The sequence below is a fragment of the Eumetopias jubatus genome, unplaced genomic scaffold (genome assembly GCF_037043125.1).
Source record: "Eumetopias jubatus isolate StellerSeaLion01/CBP00866 unplaced genomic scaffold, mEumJub1_p1.0 scaffold_4, whole genome shotgun sequence".
NCBI lineage: Eukaryota > Metazoa > Chordata > Mammalia > Carnivora > Otariidae > Eumetopias > Eumetopias jubatus.
Window position 1 is genome coordinate 81,168,092 of NW_028274810.1, and position 21,536 is coordinate 81,189,627.

At 48.9% G+C, this 21,536-nt stretch overlaps 1 protein-coding gene across 2 annotated transcripts in view; it reads right to left on the reverse strand.

Annotated features, from left to right (window-relative positions):
* The window catches only part of CUNH1orf94 (chromosome unknown C1orf94 homolog), a 40,335-nt gene extending 23,333 nt beyond the window's left edge, over positions 1–17,002 (reverse strand). The window contains exons 1-2 of one of the 2 annotated variants that reach the window (XM_088023016.1): positions 16,537–17,002; positions 6,355–6,369 (exon numbers count right to left, since the gene is read on the reverse strand). In XM_088023016.1, the coding sequence (XP_087879142.1) occupies positions 6,355–6,369; positions 16,537–16,865 (344 nt within the window). In that variant the 5' untranslated portion in view covers positions 16,866–17,002. The remainder of the gene's footprint in view (positions 1–6,354; positions 6,370–16,536) is intronic. The other variant, XM_028114000.2, reaches the window with a different exon arrangement.
* Between the last annotated feature and the right edge of the window lie 4,534 nt (positions 17,003–21,536).

The following is a 21,536-nucleotide window of genomic DNA, read 5'->3' on the forward strand; positions in this document are numbered from 1 at the left end:
TGTCATCCATGGCATTAGCTGTCCCTGACAGCTCCATGTCAGCTGCATGTCTGACGAGCATGTCTCCTGGGTCTTCTGCCAATTTATGGATAGAAATGTTGAAGGGAACGAGTCCAGGGCCGAGCCTTGGAGACACTGCCGGAGACCCTCCCCACAGCCTGACAGTAATCCTGGATCAACACTTCAGGGGAATAAATCAATTCTGTCACTATCATCCCATCTCCTCTTCTCCAAGACAGCCTTTATCAAACACCTCACTGCAATCAAGATCCATCACACAGTTACAAGTCCCTGATCAAGGGTGTCCCCACCTGTCCCCCAGCCCCCCAAGAAAACAAGATTCATTTGTTCTTGTTTGTTCTAGAAAAATGTATGCCTGCAGAGTTAGGATGTTCTCAGAACTCAGATCAATCCATTTCTCTGCTTAAACCCTCATGTGGACTCTCATTACATATAGGATAAAATTTAAACTCCTTCCTGACCTTCAGGGCAGTATACAAAGTGGCCCATTCACCCCTTCCTGCTTTAACTCCTCCTTCATCCAAGCCACTCTGGCCTTAAAAATATTCCTTTACATGCCAAGTTCACTCCAGCCCCAGGGCCTTTGCATTTCCTGTGGAATGCTAGATCATGCCCTGACTGCTTCTTCTCATCATTCAGGCCTCTGTTCATGTTTCCTACTCCCCAAGTAGCCTTTCCTGCCCATTTTTAAAGTGCCCCCCCCGCCCCAGTAGGCACTCTGTGCTCCATCAGTCTGTGTATTTTCTTCATGGTATCAACCACCATCCACAGCATCTTTTTTATGTCTTTACTCCCCACAAAAACATAACCTTCCTGAGGGCAGGGACAGTATCTTGTTCAGCACAGAGCTCCGGGGTCTAGATCAGTGCCTGGCATCTGATTCCAGCTCAGGGAGAATTTGTTGAATCAATGAGGAAACTAGCTCATGAACTTATCTTTACCCTTGTCCATCTCTTGGAGCTCCTGACATCAAGAGCTCTGTTGCCAAAGACTGCCCAACTCCTTCCACAGGTTGCAAACTCTCTGGCTTTGGTTCCATTTTCTGGCCCCCGCGTCTGGCCTGGCATTCCTAAGCTGGTCAGATGACACAAACCACCTGCTCATCCCGGTCCTAAGAACTCCCCACCTCTGCACGGCGGTTCCCATGCCAGACCCCACACAAAGCCTGCCTGATCTCCGCAAATACTTTGGGGAACCCAGGAAGACTTTTCATTCTTCCCACGACTTCCCTGGGTTCAATGTCAAGTCTGCTCCCCTGCATTTCCTGGAATCTATCTTTTCTTCTCTCTTCCTAAGAAGTTTTGCCGATTCTGGCACCTCTCCCATGCTATTTCCTTTCTCCTTTGAGCTGGTAAAAACCATAAAATCTGCCACAGACTCTATCACAGTGAATCATTCAGGAAGGTTATTAACCCAGCGCCCGGGCGCTGACATAGGAAGAAGTCGGGATTGGTGCTGTGACCCCAGCAGCTGCCACCACATCTGCGTTGCCCACCTCCAGAAGTGACAGGTGTCTGGTGGCGGCTCTGGATGCAAGCACTGTGCATGATTTCTGCATTCACAATGTACAGAGTCAAAGAAAAATAAAGGCTATTGACTGGTTGGCACCCCTTCCCAGAATAATGACTAAGCAAGCACACTGTTAGCTCCCAACAGTGGTTCTGTGTACATGATAACACAGAGCAAAGATGAAAACTGCTATTCATCTGAGCCAGACAAGAGAAAAATGCAAGCAGAGAATTGTTAGTGCTACAAGAGGACACCCAAAACAAATATTTCTTCCCACCATGGCATTTCAGACCAACGACAAACACGGTGCCCAAGCCTGGTACCTGGGCAACATGGCTGGTTGTGACTGAAGCAGGTGAAGGGCCCCAGGTCTGATGTGGACCCGGGCCTGAGTGATGGTCCCTCCACAGACTGACCTCATGACCGTGGGTGAGGTTCTGACTTCTCTACCTGTCCACACAGCTAAGCAGAGAGTAGTGGCTAAGAGCTCACTCCCTGGGAAGAGTCAGGAGTGGACTCAACACCCCCCCCACCTCGGTTAAGGGGGCCATACCTTATGCAAGCTGGCTAACATGTCTAAGCCTCAGGTCCCGGGTCACAAAATAATAAGAAGGTTAAGTGCTTATGGAGAGCTAACTAACCGGCCAGGCGCTGTGTTAGGTACTTTCCATGCCAAAGTCTCATTTGAATCCCCACAACAGGGCACCTGGGTGGCTCAGTCGGTTAAGCGTCTGCCTCTGGCTCAGGTCATGATCCCAGGGTCCTGGGATCAAGTCCCACATCAGGTTCCTTGCTCTTCGGGGAGCCTGCTTCTCCCTCTCCTCCCCACTTGTGCTCTGTCTCACTATCTCTGTCTCTCTCTCTCTCAAATAAATAAATAAAATCTAAAAAGAAAAAATTTTTGACTCCCCACAACAGCCCCAGTGGGGTAGTGTGGTCGACTGATCACTGTAACAGCCCCCATTTTATCAGGCCTTCCTGTGTCCAGGCCCTTTGATAGTTTCCACACATCTTGATTCAGTAATAAGCAAAAATACCTAGGAATAAATGTAACCAAGAAGATGAAAGACCTGTACTCTGCAAACTCTAAGACACTGCTGAAAGAAATTGAAGATGACACAAATGAATGGAAAGATACACCATGCTCATGACTGGAAGAATTAATGTTGTTAAAATGTCCATACTACCCAAAGCAATCTATAGATTCAGTGTAATTCTTATCAAAGTACTATCATATAACTAGAACAAATAATCCTAAAATTCATATGAAACCACAAAAGACCCCAAACAGCCAGAGCAATCTTTTTTTGTTGTTGTTATTATGTTAGTCACCATACATTACATCATTAGTTTTTGATGTAGTGTTCCATGATTCATTGTTTGCGTATAACACCCAGTGCTCCACGCAGAATGTGCCCTCTTTAATACCCATCATCAGGCTAACCCATCCCCCCACCCCCCTGCCCTCTAAAACCCTCAGTTTGTTTCTCAGAGTCCATAGTCTCTCATGGTTCATCCCCCCCTCCGATTTCCCCCCTTTATTTTTCCCTTCCTACTATCTTCTTTTTTTTTTTTTTAACATATAATGTATTATTTGTTTCAGAAGTACAGGTCTGTGATTCCACAGTCTTACACAATTCACAGCGCTCACCATAGCACATACCCTCCCCAATGTCTATCACCCAGCCACCCCATCCCTCCCACCCCCCACCACTCAGCAACCCTCAGTTTGTTTCCTGAGATTAAGAATGCCTCATATCAGTGAGATCACATGATATTTGTCTTTCTCTGATTGACTTATTTTGCTTAGCACAATACCCTCCGGTTCCATCCACGTTGTTGCAAATGGCAAGATTTCATTTTTTTGATGGCTGCATAATATTCCATTGTGTATATATACCACATCTTCTTTATCTATTCATCTGTCGATGGACATCTTGGCTCTTTCCACAGTTTGGCTATTGTGGACATTGCTGCTATAAACATCAGGGTGCATGTACCCCTTCGGATCTCTACATTTGTATCTTTGGGGTAAATACCCAGTAGTGAAATTGCTGGGTCGTGGGGTGGCTCTATTTTCAACTTTTTGAGGAACCTCCATACTGTTTTCCAGAGTCAGCCAGAGCAATCTTGAGAAAAAAGAACAAAGCTGGAGGTATCACACTCCCAGATTTCAAACTAGACTACACAAAGCTATAGTAACCAAAACAGTATGGCACTGGCACTTTTAAAGTAGACCCATAGATCAGTGGAATAGGATAGAGAGCCCGGAAATAAACTCATGCTTATATGGTCAGTTAATCTACATAAAGGAAGCAGGAGTGTACAATGGAGAAAAGACAATCTCTTCCAATAAGTGCTGGTGGGAAAACTGGACAGCTACATGCAGAAGAACGAAACTGGACAATGTTCTTACACCATCTACAAAAATAAACTCAAGATGAATTAAAGACCTACATGTAAGACCTGAAACCACAAAACTCCTAAAAGAAAACAGGCAGTAAACTCTTGGATAATAGTCAGCAGTATTTTCTTGGTTGTCTCCTCAGGCAAGGGCAACAAAAGCAAAAATAAACAATTAGGACTACATTCGAACTAAAAAGCTTTCACAGAGTGAAGGAAACCAATAAAACAAAAAGGCAACCTACTGAATGGGAGAAGATATTTGCAAATGATGTACCTGATAAGGGGCTAATATCCAAAATCTACAAAGAACTCATATAACTCAACACCAAAAAAACCCCCCAAACAATAATCAATAATTTGATTAAAAATGGGCAGAGAACCTAAATAGACTCTTTTCCAAAGAATGCAGATGGCCAACAGACACATGAAAAGATGCTCAACATTGCTCATCATCAGGGACATGCAAATCAAAACCATAATGAGGTTATCACCTCACACCTGTCAGAATGGTTACTATCGAGCAGACAAAAAATAGCAAGTATTGGCGAGGATATGGGGAAGAGGGGACCCTCATGCACCGTTGCTGGAAATATAAATTGGTAAAGCCACTATGCAGAATAGTATAGAGGCTCCTCACGAAATAAAAATAAAAATACCATACAGCCCAGTAATTCCACTTCTGGGTACTTACCCAAAGAAAATGAAAGCCCTAATTTGGAAAGATATATGCACCCCTATGTTCACTGCAACATCATTCACAATAGCCAAGATACGGAAGCAACATAAGTGTCCATCAATAGATGAATAAAGATGTGGTACACACACACACGTGCACGTACACACAGAAATATTACTCAGCCATCAAAAAGAATGAAATTCTTGCCATTTATGACAACATGGATGGGCCTAAAGAGTATTATGCTGTCGAATAAGGCAGACGAAGAAAGACAAATACTGTATGATTTCACTTATATTTGAAATCTGAAAAAGAAAACAAATGAACAACCAAAACAAAATGGAAACAGACTCATAAATACCAAGAACAAACTGGTGGTTGCCAGAGGGGAGGAAGGAATGGGCAACACAGGTGAAGGGAATTAAGAGGTACAAACTTTCAGTTATAAAATACATGAGTCACAGGGATGTAAAGTACAGCACAGGGAATAGAGTCAATGACACTCTACCATAATAACTTTGCTTGGTGACAGAGGGTGACAAGACATCCAGTACTCATTTTGTAATGTATATAAATGTTGAATCCCTACATTGTACAACTGAAACTAATATAATATTATATGTCAGCTATATTTCAATAGAAATATAATCCGAATTAAAAACAAAATATATTTCATTCAGAAAAGAACAATAAGCAGAGACTCATAAAGTGCTTGGACATTAGGGCCCCAACCCTTGTGTGTCTTGGGACTTAGCCACCTCCACCGGCACGAGCGCAGGAGAGCCTGCCAGAGGATGACACAGCCCACGGAGGGAAACCCCAAGGTCCCTGGGCTACCCCTCGCCACACCCAGCTGACTGCAGACGTGGATGAACACGAGTCACGTGTGGTCAGGCCCAGCGTCTCCCAGAAGAACCACTCGGCTGAGCCCAGGCGAGCTTGCTGAACCGCAGAAATGGGAGCTAAGTAGATAGTTGTGGTTTTGAGTCACCAAGCCTTGGGGTGGTTTGTTATAGATCAAAAGCTAACACGGAGATAATTTTCCCAGTTTTTAAAAATGAAGAAGCAAAGAGACAGAGAAGTCAGGTCATTTTCCTAAGGTCACAGAATTGAGAGTTAACAACGGGAATGAGCTGAGGCAATCTTGCTCACAGGCTACTCTTCTCAACCCCTGGGCCACATTGCTCTGAAAACCAAGAGTGAAAAGCTGTGTGGGAGAATACTAGGTGCATACACCTAGGCTGGGAGAATGAAAAAAGCCTTTTTGAGGAAGTGTCATTTAAGCCGGGGGAGAAAAGAGAGAAGAACATATTCAGGTAAAGAATGCAAGGAAGAACTTTCCAGACACAGGGAATAGCACACATGAAGGCCATGAGGCGGGAAAGGGCTCAGTGTATTGGTGGGACTGGTGCTCAAGGGCGTGGGGCACATTAAGGGCAGGGTCACGTGAGGTGACATTAGCGATAAAGGCAGGAGGCACTACAAGCCAGGCCTCGAAGTGATGTAAGGGGATTTCATTCTAAAGGTGCAGGGAAGCCACTAGAAAGATTTCAGCAGGGAATTGCCAGGCATAGGTATTTTTCCTCCAGGGAGCAGCCCAGAGGAGTGACAGGAAGGGTCCAGGGCCTGAGCCATGAATTGTGCTGTGTCTATTGGGTGCCAGGTATTATGCTCGGCGCTTGTCCTCCCAGCAATTAGGAAGGATGGGTAGCATCTTCATTCCCAATTTAGAAAGAGGAAACTGAGGCTCAGGAAGTCTAAAAGGTAACTTCAAGTTCACCCAAGAGCAGGGTTGGAGCCAAGGCCACATGGCTCCCAGCCTCTACCGTAGCCACTGCCCTACATTGCCCCAAACGGCAGAAGTGGGAGAAGGAACAGGGCCTTTGCAGTCCGGAGACCTGCACTAAGACCCCCAGGTCTTGTCCTTTCTGACGGGGTGACCTGCAATTCACTTCCTTTCTCTGACCTTGGGCACAGGAGGCCAGAGGCCAAGGAGCCAGCCAGGAGTTAAGAGGATGAGGCGGCAGAAGGCAGAACTTGGTGGGCAGGTGAGTGGCTGTGAGTGGGGGTGGGCAGGAGATCCAAAGGGCCCCAGACAAGGAGAGGCCTTCATCCTGGAGGCAGACGCGCTGGTGTCCAGCCTGGCACCATCCCTAGTGAGCACCCTCCCTTGCTTGACCGAGGCTGGTGGACATTTCTGGGTCTTCCTGTCTGCATGAGGAGCAGAGACCCAGTTTCTGTTCCTGTGGTGCATTCGTCACAGCACCCAGGGTGCCCTGCCCAACATGGAAGGAAGGGACACAGCCATCTTGGTCAAAGCTACCTTGTGTCTTCTATCTTCCCTCTCCTCTAGATGTAGAATTCACTGAACTGCCCCGGGTCTCCCTCCCCGCACACACACTGCACACATACAGAGCAGAGCCACAGACACACACGCCACACCCGTGCACACACACACACCACAACCAAGCACACACACACATACCACAGCCATATACACACACACACACCAACCCCCCCCCCCACACACACACACATATACTGCCACAGGCTTGTGGAAAACCGGCAGGAAGGAAAGGAATGAGGAGGGCGGATACTCTGTCCATGGATAGCTCTGACGGGCTGAGTTTAGGGTGGAGGGGGCACCTGAGAGAAGCGGCAGATTCACTTGCAACCCCAGGGCCTGCGCACCTGGGTCCCAAAGGTACCTGGGAACCCCCTGAGCTCTGTCTGCTGGGACATCTGGGGGGGCAGAGGGGCGGGGGGCCTTCAGAAGCCTCGGCCTCCCACCCCTCCTCCACCCTGCAGGCTGTGGGGAGGATTAAGTGAGCCGGTGAACGTGAAGCACTTGGTAAACTGTAAGGAGCGCTATGCAAATGTTAGCAGCTCCAAGGAGAGCCCAGGGCTGCAGGCTGGGAGCCCTGCTGACCCTTCACCGCCCAGGGCCTGGCTAGGGGTGGAGGGGGGGACGTCCCCGGAACTCAGTCTTGTCACCTGCACCATGGGGATGGTGACACCCCTCAGGGTTAAAGGAGGTAACTCTGTGAAATCCCTCAGCTGCCCCAACGCCCAGCCTGGACGTCGCGTTCCTCTCACTTCTCAGCAAAGGCTTTCACACTGAGTAGAGCCCATTTTTTTACGACGTCCTTGGCATACGCTTACAGCTCACTCCATAAAGCTCAGTCTCCTTCCTTCTCGCGCTTCTTTGGAACACCTTCTCAAAGCTGTGTCCCTTTTAAAGCTGAGGATCTGTCATCGTTAACCCCCAAAGTACGGGAGAACTCTCACACAAATGCACAGGAGTCACGTGGGGCAACTGTTCCAAATGCAGATTCCGGGGCACTCTTGGGGAGATGGCAGTTCAGGTGGTCCAGAACAGGGCCCGGGTATCTGCATTCTGAACAGGCATCCCGGAGGCATTCCTCCACTCCCCCACCCCCCCCCCCAGGGTTTTGATGCAAATGATGCCTTTGATGCAAATGAGACACCCAGCCAGGTGGGACTTTCCTGGGACAGAGAAGGCAGACTGGCACAGGGAAGTGGGACACCTCCCACCGCCCCGCCCTGACCCTCATCCCCCCAGGACAGGAAAGGAGAAGCTGACAAACGGGAAGCTGGTGAGGGCTGGGTCCCCCAGACTGGAAGGGTTTTGGGGTGGGACAGGGCCTGCTGAGGAGTGAATATAGGAGTAAAGAGCCTCAGCGGCAGCTGTGAAGCTACTATAATTCGTATTGTTCAAATTATCTTTAAAACTTTTCATTTGAATCTGTTTAATAAGAGAAGGCCTACCCAAAGGAAGAGGTATTTTTTTAATGCGACTTGGGAGCTGAATTGGAAAGAACGTTGCAACAAAGATATTAAAAAGGGGATTAAACCAAACCACCGGTGGCCCATCTCTGCAGGCTCCCACAACCTGCGACTCAGCTTCTGAAACCATAAAAATCAAATTAAAAGGGGGGACACGGGCATGGGACCTTAATCATGATTCATCTTCCCTCTGCTGCTCATGGCTCCTGGTGCTAAGCAGACGCGGAAGGGCTATCCTGATGGGCTCCTGGTGTCCAGGAAGGAGCTCAGGCCTTGAAGCCTCACGGGGTGCCTACCTCTGCTCTGTCCCCTCCTAGCAGGATGACTCTGGGCCAGTTGCCTAGAGTCTGAGCCTTGGTTTCCTCATCTGTAAAATGGGAGTAATATTGACCATCTACTGGGAAGGGTTGCTAAGACAATGAGATAAACAGAAAATTAAAATGGAGAGCCTGGCAAATATAATACAAGTACAGGAAAACGTTAGTTCCCCTCCCTGCAGCTTACGCAGAAGGAGGAAAAAACCCTGTAATGTCTTGCCTTATCGTTATTCTGTCCTTGGGTCGCTCAACGCTTCCTCTGATGGCTGTGGCCCCTTGCTTGGATACTGGCCACCTCCGGGCCTCACCCTCCTTGCAGTGCATTTTTATGGTCCATCCATCATTCGCTTCCTCATTCATTCATACACACTGCATAGCAGCCACCCAGTGCCAGGAACTCAGCTGGGCACCAGGAGACAAAGATGAGTAAGACACAGTCCTTGCCCTTAAGGAGCCCTGGTCAAGTGGGGGAGGAGGGATTGTTGCCACAAGGCAGTGTACAAAATGTGCCTGATGATCAGAAATCTCCTGCCAGAACCACAACAACAGATCCCATGGGATGCTGTGTCCTCCCCTTTGGCCAATGGTCAACACAAGAGTTGGGCCTGAACCAACTTTTCCATTCCATCACCCTCATGTAAAGACCCCTACCTCACAGTCCCTAGAGCTAGGGAAGCATTCGTCTCTCCCGACGATCTCTCCTGTTTTCTCTTATGAGATGATATAAGTTATAGAAACCAACTGCTATGTTCCCACTGTTTGCCCTGGCGGCCAAGAATCTCAAAGCAAAACGCTAGCCTTGGTTGCGTGGTTTCCATTAGGTTAGGTTTTCAGGTATATAAGTTTCCTCCCCTCATACCATTCTTGATTACTTAAACCCTGTTATTTTTCTCCTCGATCAAAACAATAATGGTGATGATGATGATGGAGAATAATTTGGAGTCCTTATGCCAGGTGCTATGTGAGCTTGGCATGCATTCTTTCATTAACCTCCACAAGAATCCTTTAAGGTGGTTGGTCACTACAACATTTTCCATTTTTCCGATGAGGAAAATGGGGCACAGAAAGTCTGAGCAACTTGGTTATAGCTAGGAAGTGTGATGGGATTCTAATCCATCTCTTTCCTTATTTTATTGTTTTCCGAGGCACCTTGAAACTCTTAGGAAAAAGAGAAGGTATAATTATGTATTTAAATTAAAAGGAAGAACATGGAAGAGGGAGGAAGAAAAAAAAATGTTGAGTGGGTGAGCTGTGAAACATTCAAGGGATGACACACTTATTCTACGTTTTTAAGGATGGATAGGATTTCAATAGGCAGAGATATGGAAGAAAGGCATTCCTGGCACTGGAATAACCAAATAACCAAATAACCAAAGCAAGGAGCTATGCACCTGCTGATGGTCCATCTCGGCTTACAGAGAGTTTGGAGAAGAGCAGCAAGACATGCAGCTAGACATGTAGGCAGGGCCGACACAAAGACCCTTGTAGACCAGGTCAAGGGGTTCAGAAGACAAAGAGGGAGCCATGGGAGATTCCTGAGCAGCTCTGTTGACATGCTTCACCTGACATGAAGCAGGTGAAGGGTGAAGCACATCCAGGAAGGAAAGGAACCAGACACAGCCGGATGAGATGTTCTGAAAATGGCAGAAAAGAGAGCAGCAGGGAGGCAAGGAGTCAAAGACCATCCTGAAGGTGAGTGGAGGACAGAAGGGTTGGGGGGGCCTTAAACCTCTGTCTGCCATTTTGTGCACTCATTCACCTGACAGCCAGGATGGGGGATGTCAACGTGACTGGGTCACAGCAGTGGTGGAGACCCAGCCCCAGGAAGCGTAAGGGAGGGAGACACACAGTGCCCAGGTGTAAAGGATTCCAAGCTGGGGCCTGGGGGGGGGGGGGTCTCTGCCATTTACAAAATGTGAAGGGATGTAAGGATGTGTTTTTAGCGAAAGAGTGCACAGCAGCTTTCCTCAGATTCTAAGATGTTTGACCTCTTAGAGAGGAGAAGACTCTAGCCTAGAGCATCAGACTCCAAAGGTCTTCGGAGCTGGCTTTGGCTCTAGGACACCAGTCTGCGTTTCCATGTGTGAATCGTGTCCTAATCAAGCCCATCACCAGGTTTCAAGCTTTTTAAAAAACAATAACAATAACAAATAAATAAAAGTGAGCATATATTCCAAGCAACTTCTCCAGGAAAGAAGGATTCATTCGATTGTTCAAATAACCACAGCACAGAAGATTGGTTTGCTGAGAGAGTGGCTCCAATAACACAGCACTTTGGTTTCCAAGTCCCAGGGTCCCTGCCAGCCTGGAGGAGTGGTCGGTGGGCGCAAACGGCACGGATTTACTAAAGCAAGTGCAGAACAGCCCTCTTCCTTCTTGAGGCAGATACCTCAGAAGGCTGTCAATCAGGAAATCATTTGTTTTTTTAAATACTTAAGTGGATTTCCTTTCTTTGCGTAGAGTTATCTTCCTCCTTAGGTCTGGCTCAGGGTAACACCCACCACAGCCTTCCGACTCTGCAGACCCAAGTTCTGTCTGGCCTGGGGACATGGGAAATCTCTCTAGTGCTGCCTGAGGGCCTGGAAGCCACCAGAGAAGGTAGCCACACACAGCAAGTCCCAGGCCACGTCTCCACTCTCATCCACCCCCACGCATGACATGCCATCTTCAGGGAGCTGCCTATCCCTCCCCGCACCTGCAGGATGCTTTCTGTAGGCCGTTCTCTCTTCTCAAGACCCAACCATGGATCCCCTTTGCAGCGACAATCTTGCCATCCTCTGCTCCCAAGGGGCCGTCTCTGTACCCTTCACCACACGCACTGCGCAGGGGCCTTGTCTCTTGACCTTCCAGCTCGCCTCCCACAGCCTCCTCCAGGAAGCTTTCCCGGAACCCCAAGCCCAGCCCCTGTGTGCCCCTCGGTGTGCTCCCACGGTGCTGGACTTCACCAGCACATGAATTGTAATATGTTGGGTTCTGCCTTCCTCAAGACACTGAAGGCCTGTGAAGGGCAGAGACTGCCCCCGTCTTTCCCACCACTGTATTTGCATTCTTTACCAGGCGTGCAGCAGGTGCACAATAAATACTGTCAAATGTCGTTGCTGTATCTGTGTCCCTCCTGGCCACCAGACTGGGAGGCTCTTTGAGAGAAGGGCCCCTGTCCTGCTTATCTCTGTGTTATGGGACCCAGCGTAGGGCCTGGCACCCAGAAGGCAACTCTGAGTGTTTGTTGAATGAATCTGTAAACAAAGGGACGAACCACTGCCACGTCCCAGTCAGGGCAACGGAGTCAACAGCAAACCCAAAACTCTATTCTGAGGCTGTGAAGGGTCAGCGACAGGGGGAGTGAGGGAACATGTGGTCCCAGGCTCTGGGTCAGGAGGTGGCTTGCCACAATGCTCTAAGCCCAGATTTAAGTCTACTTAAAAGATAGCTGAGTAAGATTCTGGAGTTGAATGAATACTAGACCGAATTAGTGATTTCTTGCCAAAAGCCCATTTCTCCAGTCTCTTCCCCACCTCAGGAAATGGCCCCTGGTCCAGCCAGTGGCTCAGGCGGAAAAGCTCAGTGGAACCCTGATGTCTGTTTGTGTGCCCCAAACGTCCTGCTCCTCGCAGGACAGCCTCTGACTCTCCTGCTTCTTCCATCTCCACCGCAGTTGCTCAGATCCAGCCACCACCGCCCTGGAGCATCACCTGGACCACTGGGGCATCTTCCAGAGGTCTTCCCACCTCCTCTCCCTGTCCACTCAGCAGCTAGAGAGGTCTTTAAAAACCAGTGAATCCGCTCATGCTACACCCCCTTCCTTCAAGCCCTCACACGTGTCCCGTCATACCGCGACTCAAACCCGCACTCACTACATTGACTCCCCCAGGCCGCCTACACCTTGCTGGCCTGCCTCCGATATATCGCCTTGTCCCATGTCCCATCACTGGTTTGGGCCAAGTGCGGTGCCTCAGCCCCGCGGTCCCTCAGTCCCTCTCCATGCTCACTCCTACGTGGGGCCCTCTATCGTCGCTCTCCAGTCTGCCTGGACGCCCCTCCTTGGATTTCCCCTGACCGACTCCTTCTTGGGATCCAGGTTTCAGGTCACATGACCACCTCTCCTCGGAGAGCCCTTCCCTGACCACCCTCTACCGAAGGGTGTTTCCCTTGACGCGGTTTTATTTCCATCAGAGTGCTCGTTGCTATCTGAAATTATCTGGTTTATTTTTATGTGTTTGGTTTCCTCCAACTAGAATACCAGTCTTTTTCATGTTCCAAAACTATCACAGTCTTTTATCTACTTGTTTTCTGTTTCTGTCCCCTACTTGACCCGTAAGCTCCAAGAAGGAGAGCCTTATCGAGTTCACGACTCTATTCCGCTTGCTCTTAGCACAGTGCCAGGCACAGAGTTGATGCTTATGAAATATTTGCTAAATGAATAATTGAATGAATGAATGAATGAATGAATAAACTCCAAACGTGCCCACAAAATGAAGCTGGCTCATGGAGAAAAGTGAATGTGACATTAATCGCCATTACCATGAATACAGAATAGAAACAGAGAAGATCCAGTTTGCACAAACTGAATCATACCTGGATTCCTGTATTTGGTTCTGGTTACCGCACTGCCAAAGGGACCCGCACACATGAGGGGAAACTTAGAAAACCAGAGATGATCAGCTACAGAAACAAGAAATCCTAGGAAGAATATTGTTGCCATCTTTTAATATCGAAAGGGCTATGGAGAAAACGAGGGGATTGATTTAGTTGGAGCCCTAAGTCCATTGATCTGAACCCAGATCAACGAGTATGAGTTTGATAAGAGATAGATTCGATATCGGAAGAAAACGGTCTTTTGACAGCCAGCATTCATAGCAAGGGACAGGACTACCTTAAGAGGTGGTGAGCTTCCCATCTAAGCAAGTGTACAAGTAGATAACCACTTGGCAAGGATGTTGAGGAAGAGATTCAAGCAGCAGAAGATGGCCTCCAATATCCCTTTCGGCCTTGAGATGTTTGGGGGTTTGTGATATAGAGGGATTGAGTCAAGAAAAAATTTCTGGCTAACAGGAGTTTTAGAATTTACTTATCTAGCCACCCTGATAGCAGAAAATATCACCAAAACCAGGTCTACAAATGAAGCGGTGGGAAGATTAGCTGAGAGGTATCTCATGGGCTTGAAGCCATCCCAGAGACACACCGCACTGGATTTGAAATCCGTTGTCTCTGTGTGACCATTGAGAACACGGGGCTGCCAAATATGATAATGATCCAAAAAGATGCTTCCATTTCCAGGAGAACAGAGCCCACACTCTCTATCACCCAGTAGCTAAGATGAACTTGGGTTTGCTTTCTGAAATGCTACCTCTTCCTCACCGGGAGGCCTCGGGCAGAGAAATGAACCCCTCCAACCTGTGACCTCATCTGTGAAAATGATTTCATTTAAAAACCAGGGAGGGAGGACTCGAACCAAGAACGGCACAAGTGTGGTGATTAATGAACCTCGGTGACAGACCCACATTCACTATCCTACTCTATCTTATGCACAAGAACATCTGCATAATACAAAGTAAAAAAGAAGGGGAGTTTTAAAATAGTACCAACCTCATGTAATAATTGCAGGGCTTAACAAGACCATCATCATCATTATTATTATAGGGAATTTATACAAATCCTAGTCATTACCGTTATTACCAGGAATGTTTAAATATCCCATTGATTCATCCCAACCGCCCTCCGAGATGGCGGTAATCGCCATCTCCCCTTGGTAGATGAGGACACTCAAGCTCACAGAAGCTGAACAGATCCCGCATCGGGCGCAGGGTGGCAACTCCGTCTGAAGCCGGTGATCTGACTCCGCCGTGGCAGCTGCTTTGATTACAAGAGGAGCCCCTCCTGTCCTACCGGGTTGATGTCTACATGGTTCTGACATCAGTTATTCATCTACAGCTGTGGTCCCCCGGCTCCTTTCTCAGTAGCAAAATCATTGTTTTTTTGTTTGTTTGTTTTCTCAAATACAGCTTTTACTGAGAACTCCAGGAAGCAAGACCTCAAAAGGTCCAACAGCCCTCTGGCTGAGGTGGGGATGGGGGCCCAGCAACCAGGCCCCTCGATTCTAGGGTGGCCCTTTGAAGCACCTTTGGGTCTATGAGCAGAGTGTGAAACCCCTGAGTGAAGCCAGCAGCAGCAAAAAAACAAAACAAAACAAAACAAAAACGCCAAACTCTGAGAATTCCATTTAAGGACAGCCTCCCTTGCATAATGTGTGTGTGGTGGGGGGGGGTGTCCTGTGTCCACCACATGTGATCCTCCTTATGGACTCTGAGGTGGACCAGGCAGGGCACATCATCCTCGATTTGCAGATGAAAAACATCAAGGCCAAATGGAGTTAAGCAACGGGCCAAAGGTGCACCAGTTCACTTTTGGGCCAAGTGCAGACTGGAAGTAGAGTCTGTCTCCATTAACTCAGTGTGACCTGGCAGAGAAGGTGCCATCTACTGGAAATTGCCACTGACCCTTGGTCCACAAAGTGGACAATCAGCTTCTTGGCCACTGAGAGCTGAGCACAGCCCCAAGGGCCCCCTGCCAAGGCCCTGTCCCAGAGCAGATGGCAACGGGCAGGGGAAGGGGGCTCAGTGCCACTGGAGGGCTGGACAGCAGGATTTTGGCAGTAGATGGACCATTCCCATCCCAGCCATGTCATGCTGAGCACAGGGCAGGATAAGCAATAACAGCCAAAGTGCCTCCCACCTTCATCTGTAGACCGAGAGGGGACGGCAGGTAGTGCACACCTGGGGAGCAGTTCCGCTTTGTCTCTCTTCCTAGCTCTTTCATAGAAATCCCTGAAACCAGACACAGTTGATAATTGCCTAAATGGTCCCCCCGCCAACTCTAGCATCTCTGAGCTGACCTGGAACATGTGTTGGAACAGGCGACACTTAATTATCACTTAGTCTTTAATTAGCACTTAATTATTAACTCTTAATCCATCTGTAAAATGGGGACACTAATACCTGGCTCATAGGGACTCTGAGAGGATTAATTAATGTTTGCAGCCCACTCTGAGGATGCCAAACATTGAACGGAGGCTCAGCAGTGGCACTGAGGACCGTGGTCTTTTATGTGCTTTTCCTAATGAGCTCTCTCCGTCCTCTCCTTGTGAATATCCACCCCCAACAAGATCTGCCCAACATGAAGCTCTGTGTTTCCCAGACACAGGATTTCCCATCCAGGAAAAGGGTTATTTACAGCCGTCTTCCCGCACTTTAATTATCTATTATGCCCTCTGAATATGTCAATGCCTTCCCAGTAAATATTTTGATGTGCGCTCTTGCTGCGGCTTCTGTGGAGGCTGAATGGGACAGCTGCTCCCTGTATTAGGGAATTCCAGATGTGCTTTAAAACCACCAGACTCATCTGTGCCAATGCCTAGCCTTTGGGGGTGGGAAAGGGAAAATATCATGCAGTTGCCTCCAGGGAAAGCCATGGGCATCTGACCCTCAGCCCAGGCCAGCGTGGGTTTTCAGGGTCCTCAGATCTACATCTGGGTTGCCTACGCAAAATGAAAAAATGTTCCCTTAGTGGGCTGGTAAAGAGGCAGCAGAAATACAGCCCTGGTCTGGCCCTTCACCCTGATAACTTCAGGACCCCAGTCACCTCCCCTATAAAGATTGGACAAAGGACCACAACAGGTGGAGGAAAAGCATACAGCCTTTAGGGTTTAACCAGACTGAACAATGGGCCAGAACGTTCCCCCAGAAGGTTGGACCTCAGCTCCTCCCACCGCCCTTGATGCCAGCCCCAGAGGGGGACACTCACTCTTCTTGGAAGCTGAGCCCGTTGTCTCTTGGAGTCCCAGCCATGGGGGTGGAGAGCTGTTCCTTCGAGGTCCTGGGCTTCAAGGCCTCAGGCAGGCCTTGAACTCTTTTCCAGATTTCATGGCAAGTCTTGTCTAAGCTGTCTTGGGGTGTGTCCTGGTGGATCCAGATGTGTCTGGGGAATGGGCCCAGGGCAGAGGGTCTCTTGGCCACCAGGGCCGAGGATAAAGGGAGCCCATTCCCACTGGCCATCTTCCTCCTCTCTTTCTGGAAGCCTCTTTGTCCCCCCAGGGCTCGAAGACAGGGAGACCATCCACCACCACCCCTCATTCACCAGAAAGGGAGATGAAGATGGGCAGAAGCAGGTCAGTTCTGTTTGGCTGTTGCTTCAGCAAGGTGACTATGTTCAGAGGCCTTCGATTTGTGTGTGAGTGGTGGATGGAGGACAGCTTTCTTTTGGGGAGGGGGAGCTTATTTTGATTTCTTTTTATTTGCTCTTTCCTGGCTTTTGCCCCCCTCCTCCTCTCCCTTAGAAGAAAATATTTGAAAGTCAACAAAAACCAGTAGCTTAGTAACCGTGGGATCCCCCTGAGCTCAGGAACCAGGCGCCTGGGCGGGCAGAATGACATCTGGGAACAGCTGGAGGGGGAGTGCGGGCTCTCCCCACAGTCCCTGGCACTCCCCCGTCGCGATGTGCCCGTGACACCTTGCGGCGCCTGCGGCTCAGCCCATTCTCGCCCGCCAAGCCGCGCGGATGGCTGGGCCAGGGCCCGGCACTGGGCACTGTGCTAGGCGCCGTGGGGGCGGCGGCCCGCCATCAAGTTCTCAGCCGGGCCTTCCCAGGGACCCCCGCGCACCCCGAGGGCCAACGGCCCGCCCAGCCCCGCCTAGCTCGGCCCCCTCCCCGCCCCCCCTGTCGCCCTCTCCAGCGCCGCTCTGCCTCGGCGGGCAGGAAGACCCCAGGGAGGGCGGGGCAGGCCCCCCCCCCCGCTCTGTACCCCGCCCCGGCGCTCCCAGCAGACACCTGCGGCGCGCCCCGCACCGGGCTGCGCTCGGCCGCGGCCGGGGGCCCCACGCCTCAGAAAGGGCGCTGTCTCGGCAGGCCGCGCAGGGCGTGGCGGCTTGGGCCGATTTGCTTGCGGGTGGCGCCCACACCCTTCCCGTCCAGCTCCGGAATTCCCCTGTGGGTTTCAAACGTAACGGCTCCGTGCGCGGGCCGCCCTGGGTTCGGTGCCCAAGGCGCCCCGGCAGGGTGGGGGTGGGGACCCAGAGGACCCCGGAGCACTTGCCCCTGTTGGAAGTCAAGGGCGCCGCGCCTCCGCCACTCCGTGCGGAACCTCAGCGCCTGCCAAGGGCCCCTGGCGCTGAATTGTGTGATCTTACCCCAAACTGCCATTGTATTGGCCGCTGACCCTGTGCCAAGCTCTGGGCTTTCTGTGTTATATTCAACGAACAAGTTCGTGAAGTTAGTACCATTGTTTATTACCGTTCAGCGTTTGAGGAAACCCAGTCTCTGAGTCAAGAAGAGGTGTGTCCAAGGCCCACTAGGAAGAGGGGAGCACCCAGCCCCCACCCCCTACGGCGGCCCTGATCCCTTGCTCTCAGCCTTTGAGATCCACCAGTCCCTCCTGAGCTGGGTGCAGCGGGTCCCCGGGGTGGAGGGTGAGCCGGTGGGAGTGGGGTCAGGGGCTCAGGTGCAGAGAGAAGGGCTAAGTTAGCATTTTGCGCCCAGTGGGCTCCCCCTTCTCACTGGATGGGCTTCATTAAACTCCTAACCGACACAGAGCATTTGCCTGCCCAGGGGTCTCTGGTCCCATGAGTCAGTCGTCGTTCCTCCGGGGTTTCACCCAGAAAAGGGAGAGCCAGATCACTGGGAAGAAGAGTGGATGGGAACAGACCAGAGCCGGTTGAACCCGGACACTGCCACCTCCTAGCGGTGGGACCCCAACCACTTTTTTAACTTCTCCCACGCTCCTTCCTTCTTTCATTCCCCAGGATTGACTGAGGACCTCCAGGTGATTGCTGGGCACTGAGGAAGCATGCAGGTGAACAAGCTAGCATGGTCCCTGCTCTCCTGAAGCCTATATTCAGGGCAAGGAGACATCACAAGCTAGCAAGGCAAGTAAATAAGCACAAATTACAGATGAAATAAGGGCTCTGATGGGACAGGGGGAGGGGAATGGTGGCAGCATTAGATGGATGTCCAGTTAGGCCTCTTTGAGGAGCTAAGGTAGTACTGGAGATGAGACTGAAGGAGGAGAAGGAATCCTTTTATGTAAAAATGGTGTTAAAAAAAATTCTTAAGAAAACCGCATTTCCAGCACATAGTCGGCACTCAATAAATACGTGTTGGATGAATTAATGATATATCATATGTGAAGTACCTGGCATGCAGTAGGTGCCCAATACACAACCCTGCTCTTTAGAGAAGGCCTGAGTTCCTGGAAATGTTGACTCTCAATTTTGAAATCCGAGCTTCATTCCCCTTTGATTTTCATTATAAAATTGAAGATGTTCTCCTTTGGGGAAAATTCTGAGGACCTAGACTGAATAAAATTATAGTTAAGAATGTAGAAAACCTTTTAAGATAGTGTATTTAAAGGAAAAGTGATCATTTCTGATGAAATATTAATAGTTCTGAAAATGTCACTCAGTGTTTGTACTGCTTGGCATTTGGTTGGCTAACACCTATGCTTAGAGCAGAACGCCAACAACCCAGCACTGCCCAGGCCAGTAAGTTAGCCAGCTCACTCACTCCTGTTCTTTCTCCCCCCACAGCAGGAGACTAGGCAACAGGGGCTAAATTGGAAAAGATTGGGGAAAAAAACAATAAAATGCAGCAGGGATATGGAATAAAGATAGGAGCATGTTTCCTGGAGCACACAGCTGAGGTTTCTAGAAGATTCTGCAAGAAGAAAAAATGTAAGTGAAGTAATTTGAAATAGTATAAAACTATGTCCAATATGGTAGTTGCTAAGCCACATGTGGCTATTTTAATTCTACTTTAATGTAAATTAAGTTAAAATTTTCGTTCCTTGGTTACATCAGCCACATTTCAGGTGCAGCTTGCGCCTTGTGGCTACCATTTTGGACTGCACAGAGAACATTTTTATGGTCATGAAACACATGGACTCTAGAACCAGACTGGATTTAAATTCTGAGCTCATGTGTTCTGGCCTTGGTGTATTAGTTCTCTAGGGCTGCCATGCCAAAGTACCACAGAATGGGTGGCTGAAACAATTGAAATTCATTTCTTCACAGTTCTGGAGGCTAGAAGTCCAAGATCAAGGTGTCTGCGGGATTGGTTCTTTCTGAGGCCTCTCTCGTGGGCTCATAGATGGCTTTCTTCTCCCATGTCTTCATATGGTCTTCTGTGTGTACATCTGTCCTCTTCTTATAAGGACACCAGTCATATTGGATTAGGCCCCAACCCATGATCTCATTTTACCTTAATTGCTCTTTAAAGGTTCTGTCTCCACTCACAGTCATATTTTGAGGTACTGGGGGTTAGGACTTCAACATATGAATTTGGAGGGACACCTTTTAGCTCATAACATTTGGGTCTCATCCGTCAAATGGGATGATAATAAAAAACACCTGCTTTGTAGAATTGTTGTAGATGTACTATTATTAAGTGATTACTTAACACATGAAAAGTCCCTAGAATGTGTGGCACATAAGACATCCATAAAAGGCTGTATATTAGTTCCTTTGTTGATTACACTGAAATGTGTGCTACTGGAGTTTCTAAGTAACCGCTTTTGTGCTACATATAGGGAGGGAGGACTTTAGCTGTACTGGGGAAGTTAGTCTGTGATGGAGGGACAGACCCAAATCATCCACTAAGCCTTTCTAGGCTTTGTTCGTTTTTGAGCACCTACCATGGGCCAAGATTGTGCAAGGCACAGGACGAGGAGATGAAGAAAACCTCTCACATAGACATTGTTACAGGTGAGTGAAGGGAGCAAAGCATTCCATAAGTGCCTGGTATATAGCAGATGTGGGGAAAAGTGAGCTTATTCCAGTCTTGTTCAACATATGTAGTTGTGTTCCTTCAGCACATATGTATCTGTGTGCCCGGCACATGAAATGATGTCCGTGACCACTGAATGCTTTACTTCAAGGTCTGCAAAGGGGCAGGGACCAGGCCCGTCTTCAGCACCTTGAACAGTGGGTTCAATTTGTTTGGACAAATTCTTAAATTACCTGTTACTGCCTTTATGACACTGGGCAGATTGTTTAACCTCTGTATACCTCAGTTTGCTCATCTGGTGAAACAGGGATAATGCCAACTTCATAGAGTTGTTTTGCAACAGCTGAGATAATGCAGGTACGGGGCTTAGGATAGGAACCCAGTGGATATTAGCTATCAGTATTTAGAAAGCAGGAAAGCCTCAGGAAGAAGCAACCCTCCCTCCCTATTCCCCAGCCTGGCTTCCATCATGGGCACTGTCATGGCCAAGCTCATCCAGGTGGGCAAAGCCTGCCCTCTGCAAAGGCCTTCATAGGCCCCAAAGCAGCTTCCTCTTGTAGGCCCTGTCCCTCATCTAACATATTTGAAACACACCCACCTCTCACCACAAATATAACTTTCTGGCTGTACAAGAAAATTGAAAGGATTTTTGCCATTTTGCTTTTGAAAAATTTTGGCCATGAGTAATTTAATTTACTGTTGGCTATGACTTCTTACTGTGCTTGGTGCCTACCTGGGAGATCTTGCACGGTAAGAAAACTCCAACCTACAAATTGTTATCAAATGTAAGGAAATTTTTATGACTACTAAATTCCACCGTCAATGAAGTTGACATAATGTTACATTTTGCATTTAATTACATATTTACTGATTTTAATGTTGCAGTTGTCTACTTTGTATTGTGGAGCTAATAAAAACATCTTTAGGCTCCTGAAAACCCATAGAGAACCCCCCTCTTCATTCCCAGGCCAGCGATGCCCTAATGGGGTCAGGCTGCCCAGAGGCAGGGGAGGGGAGGCATGCATAGA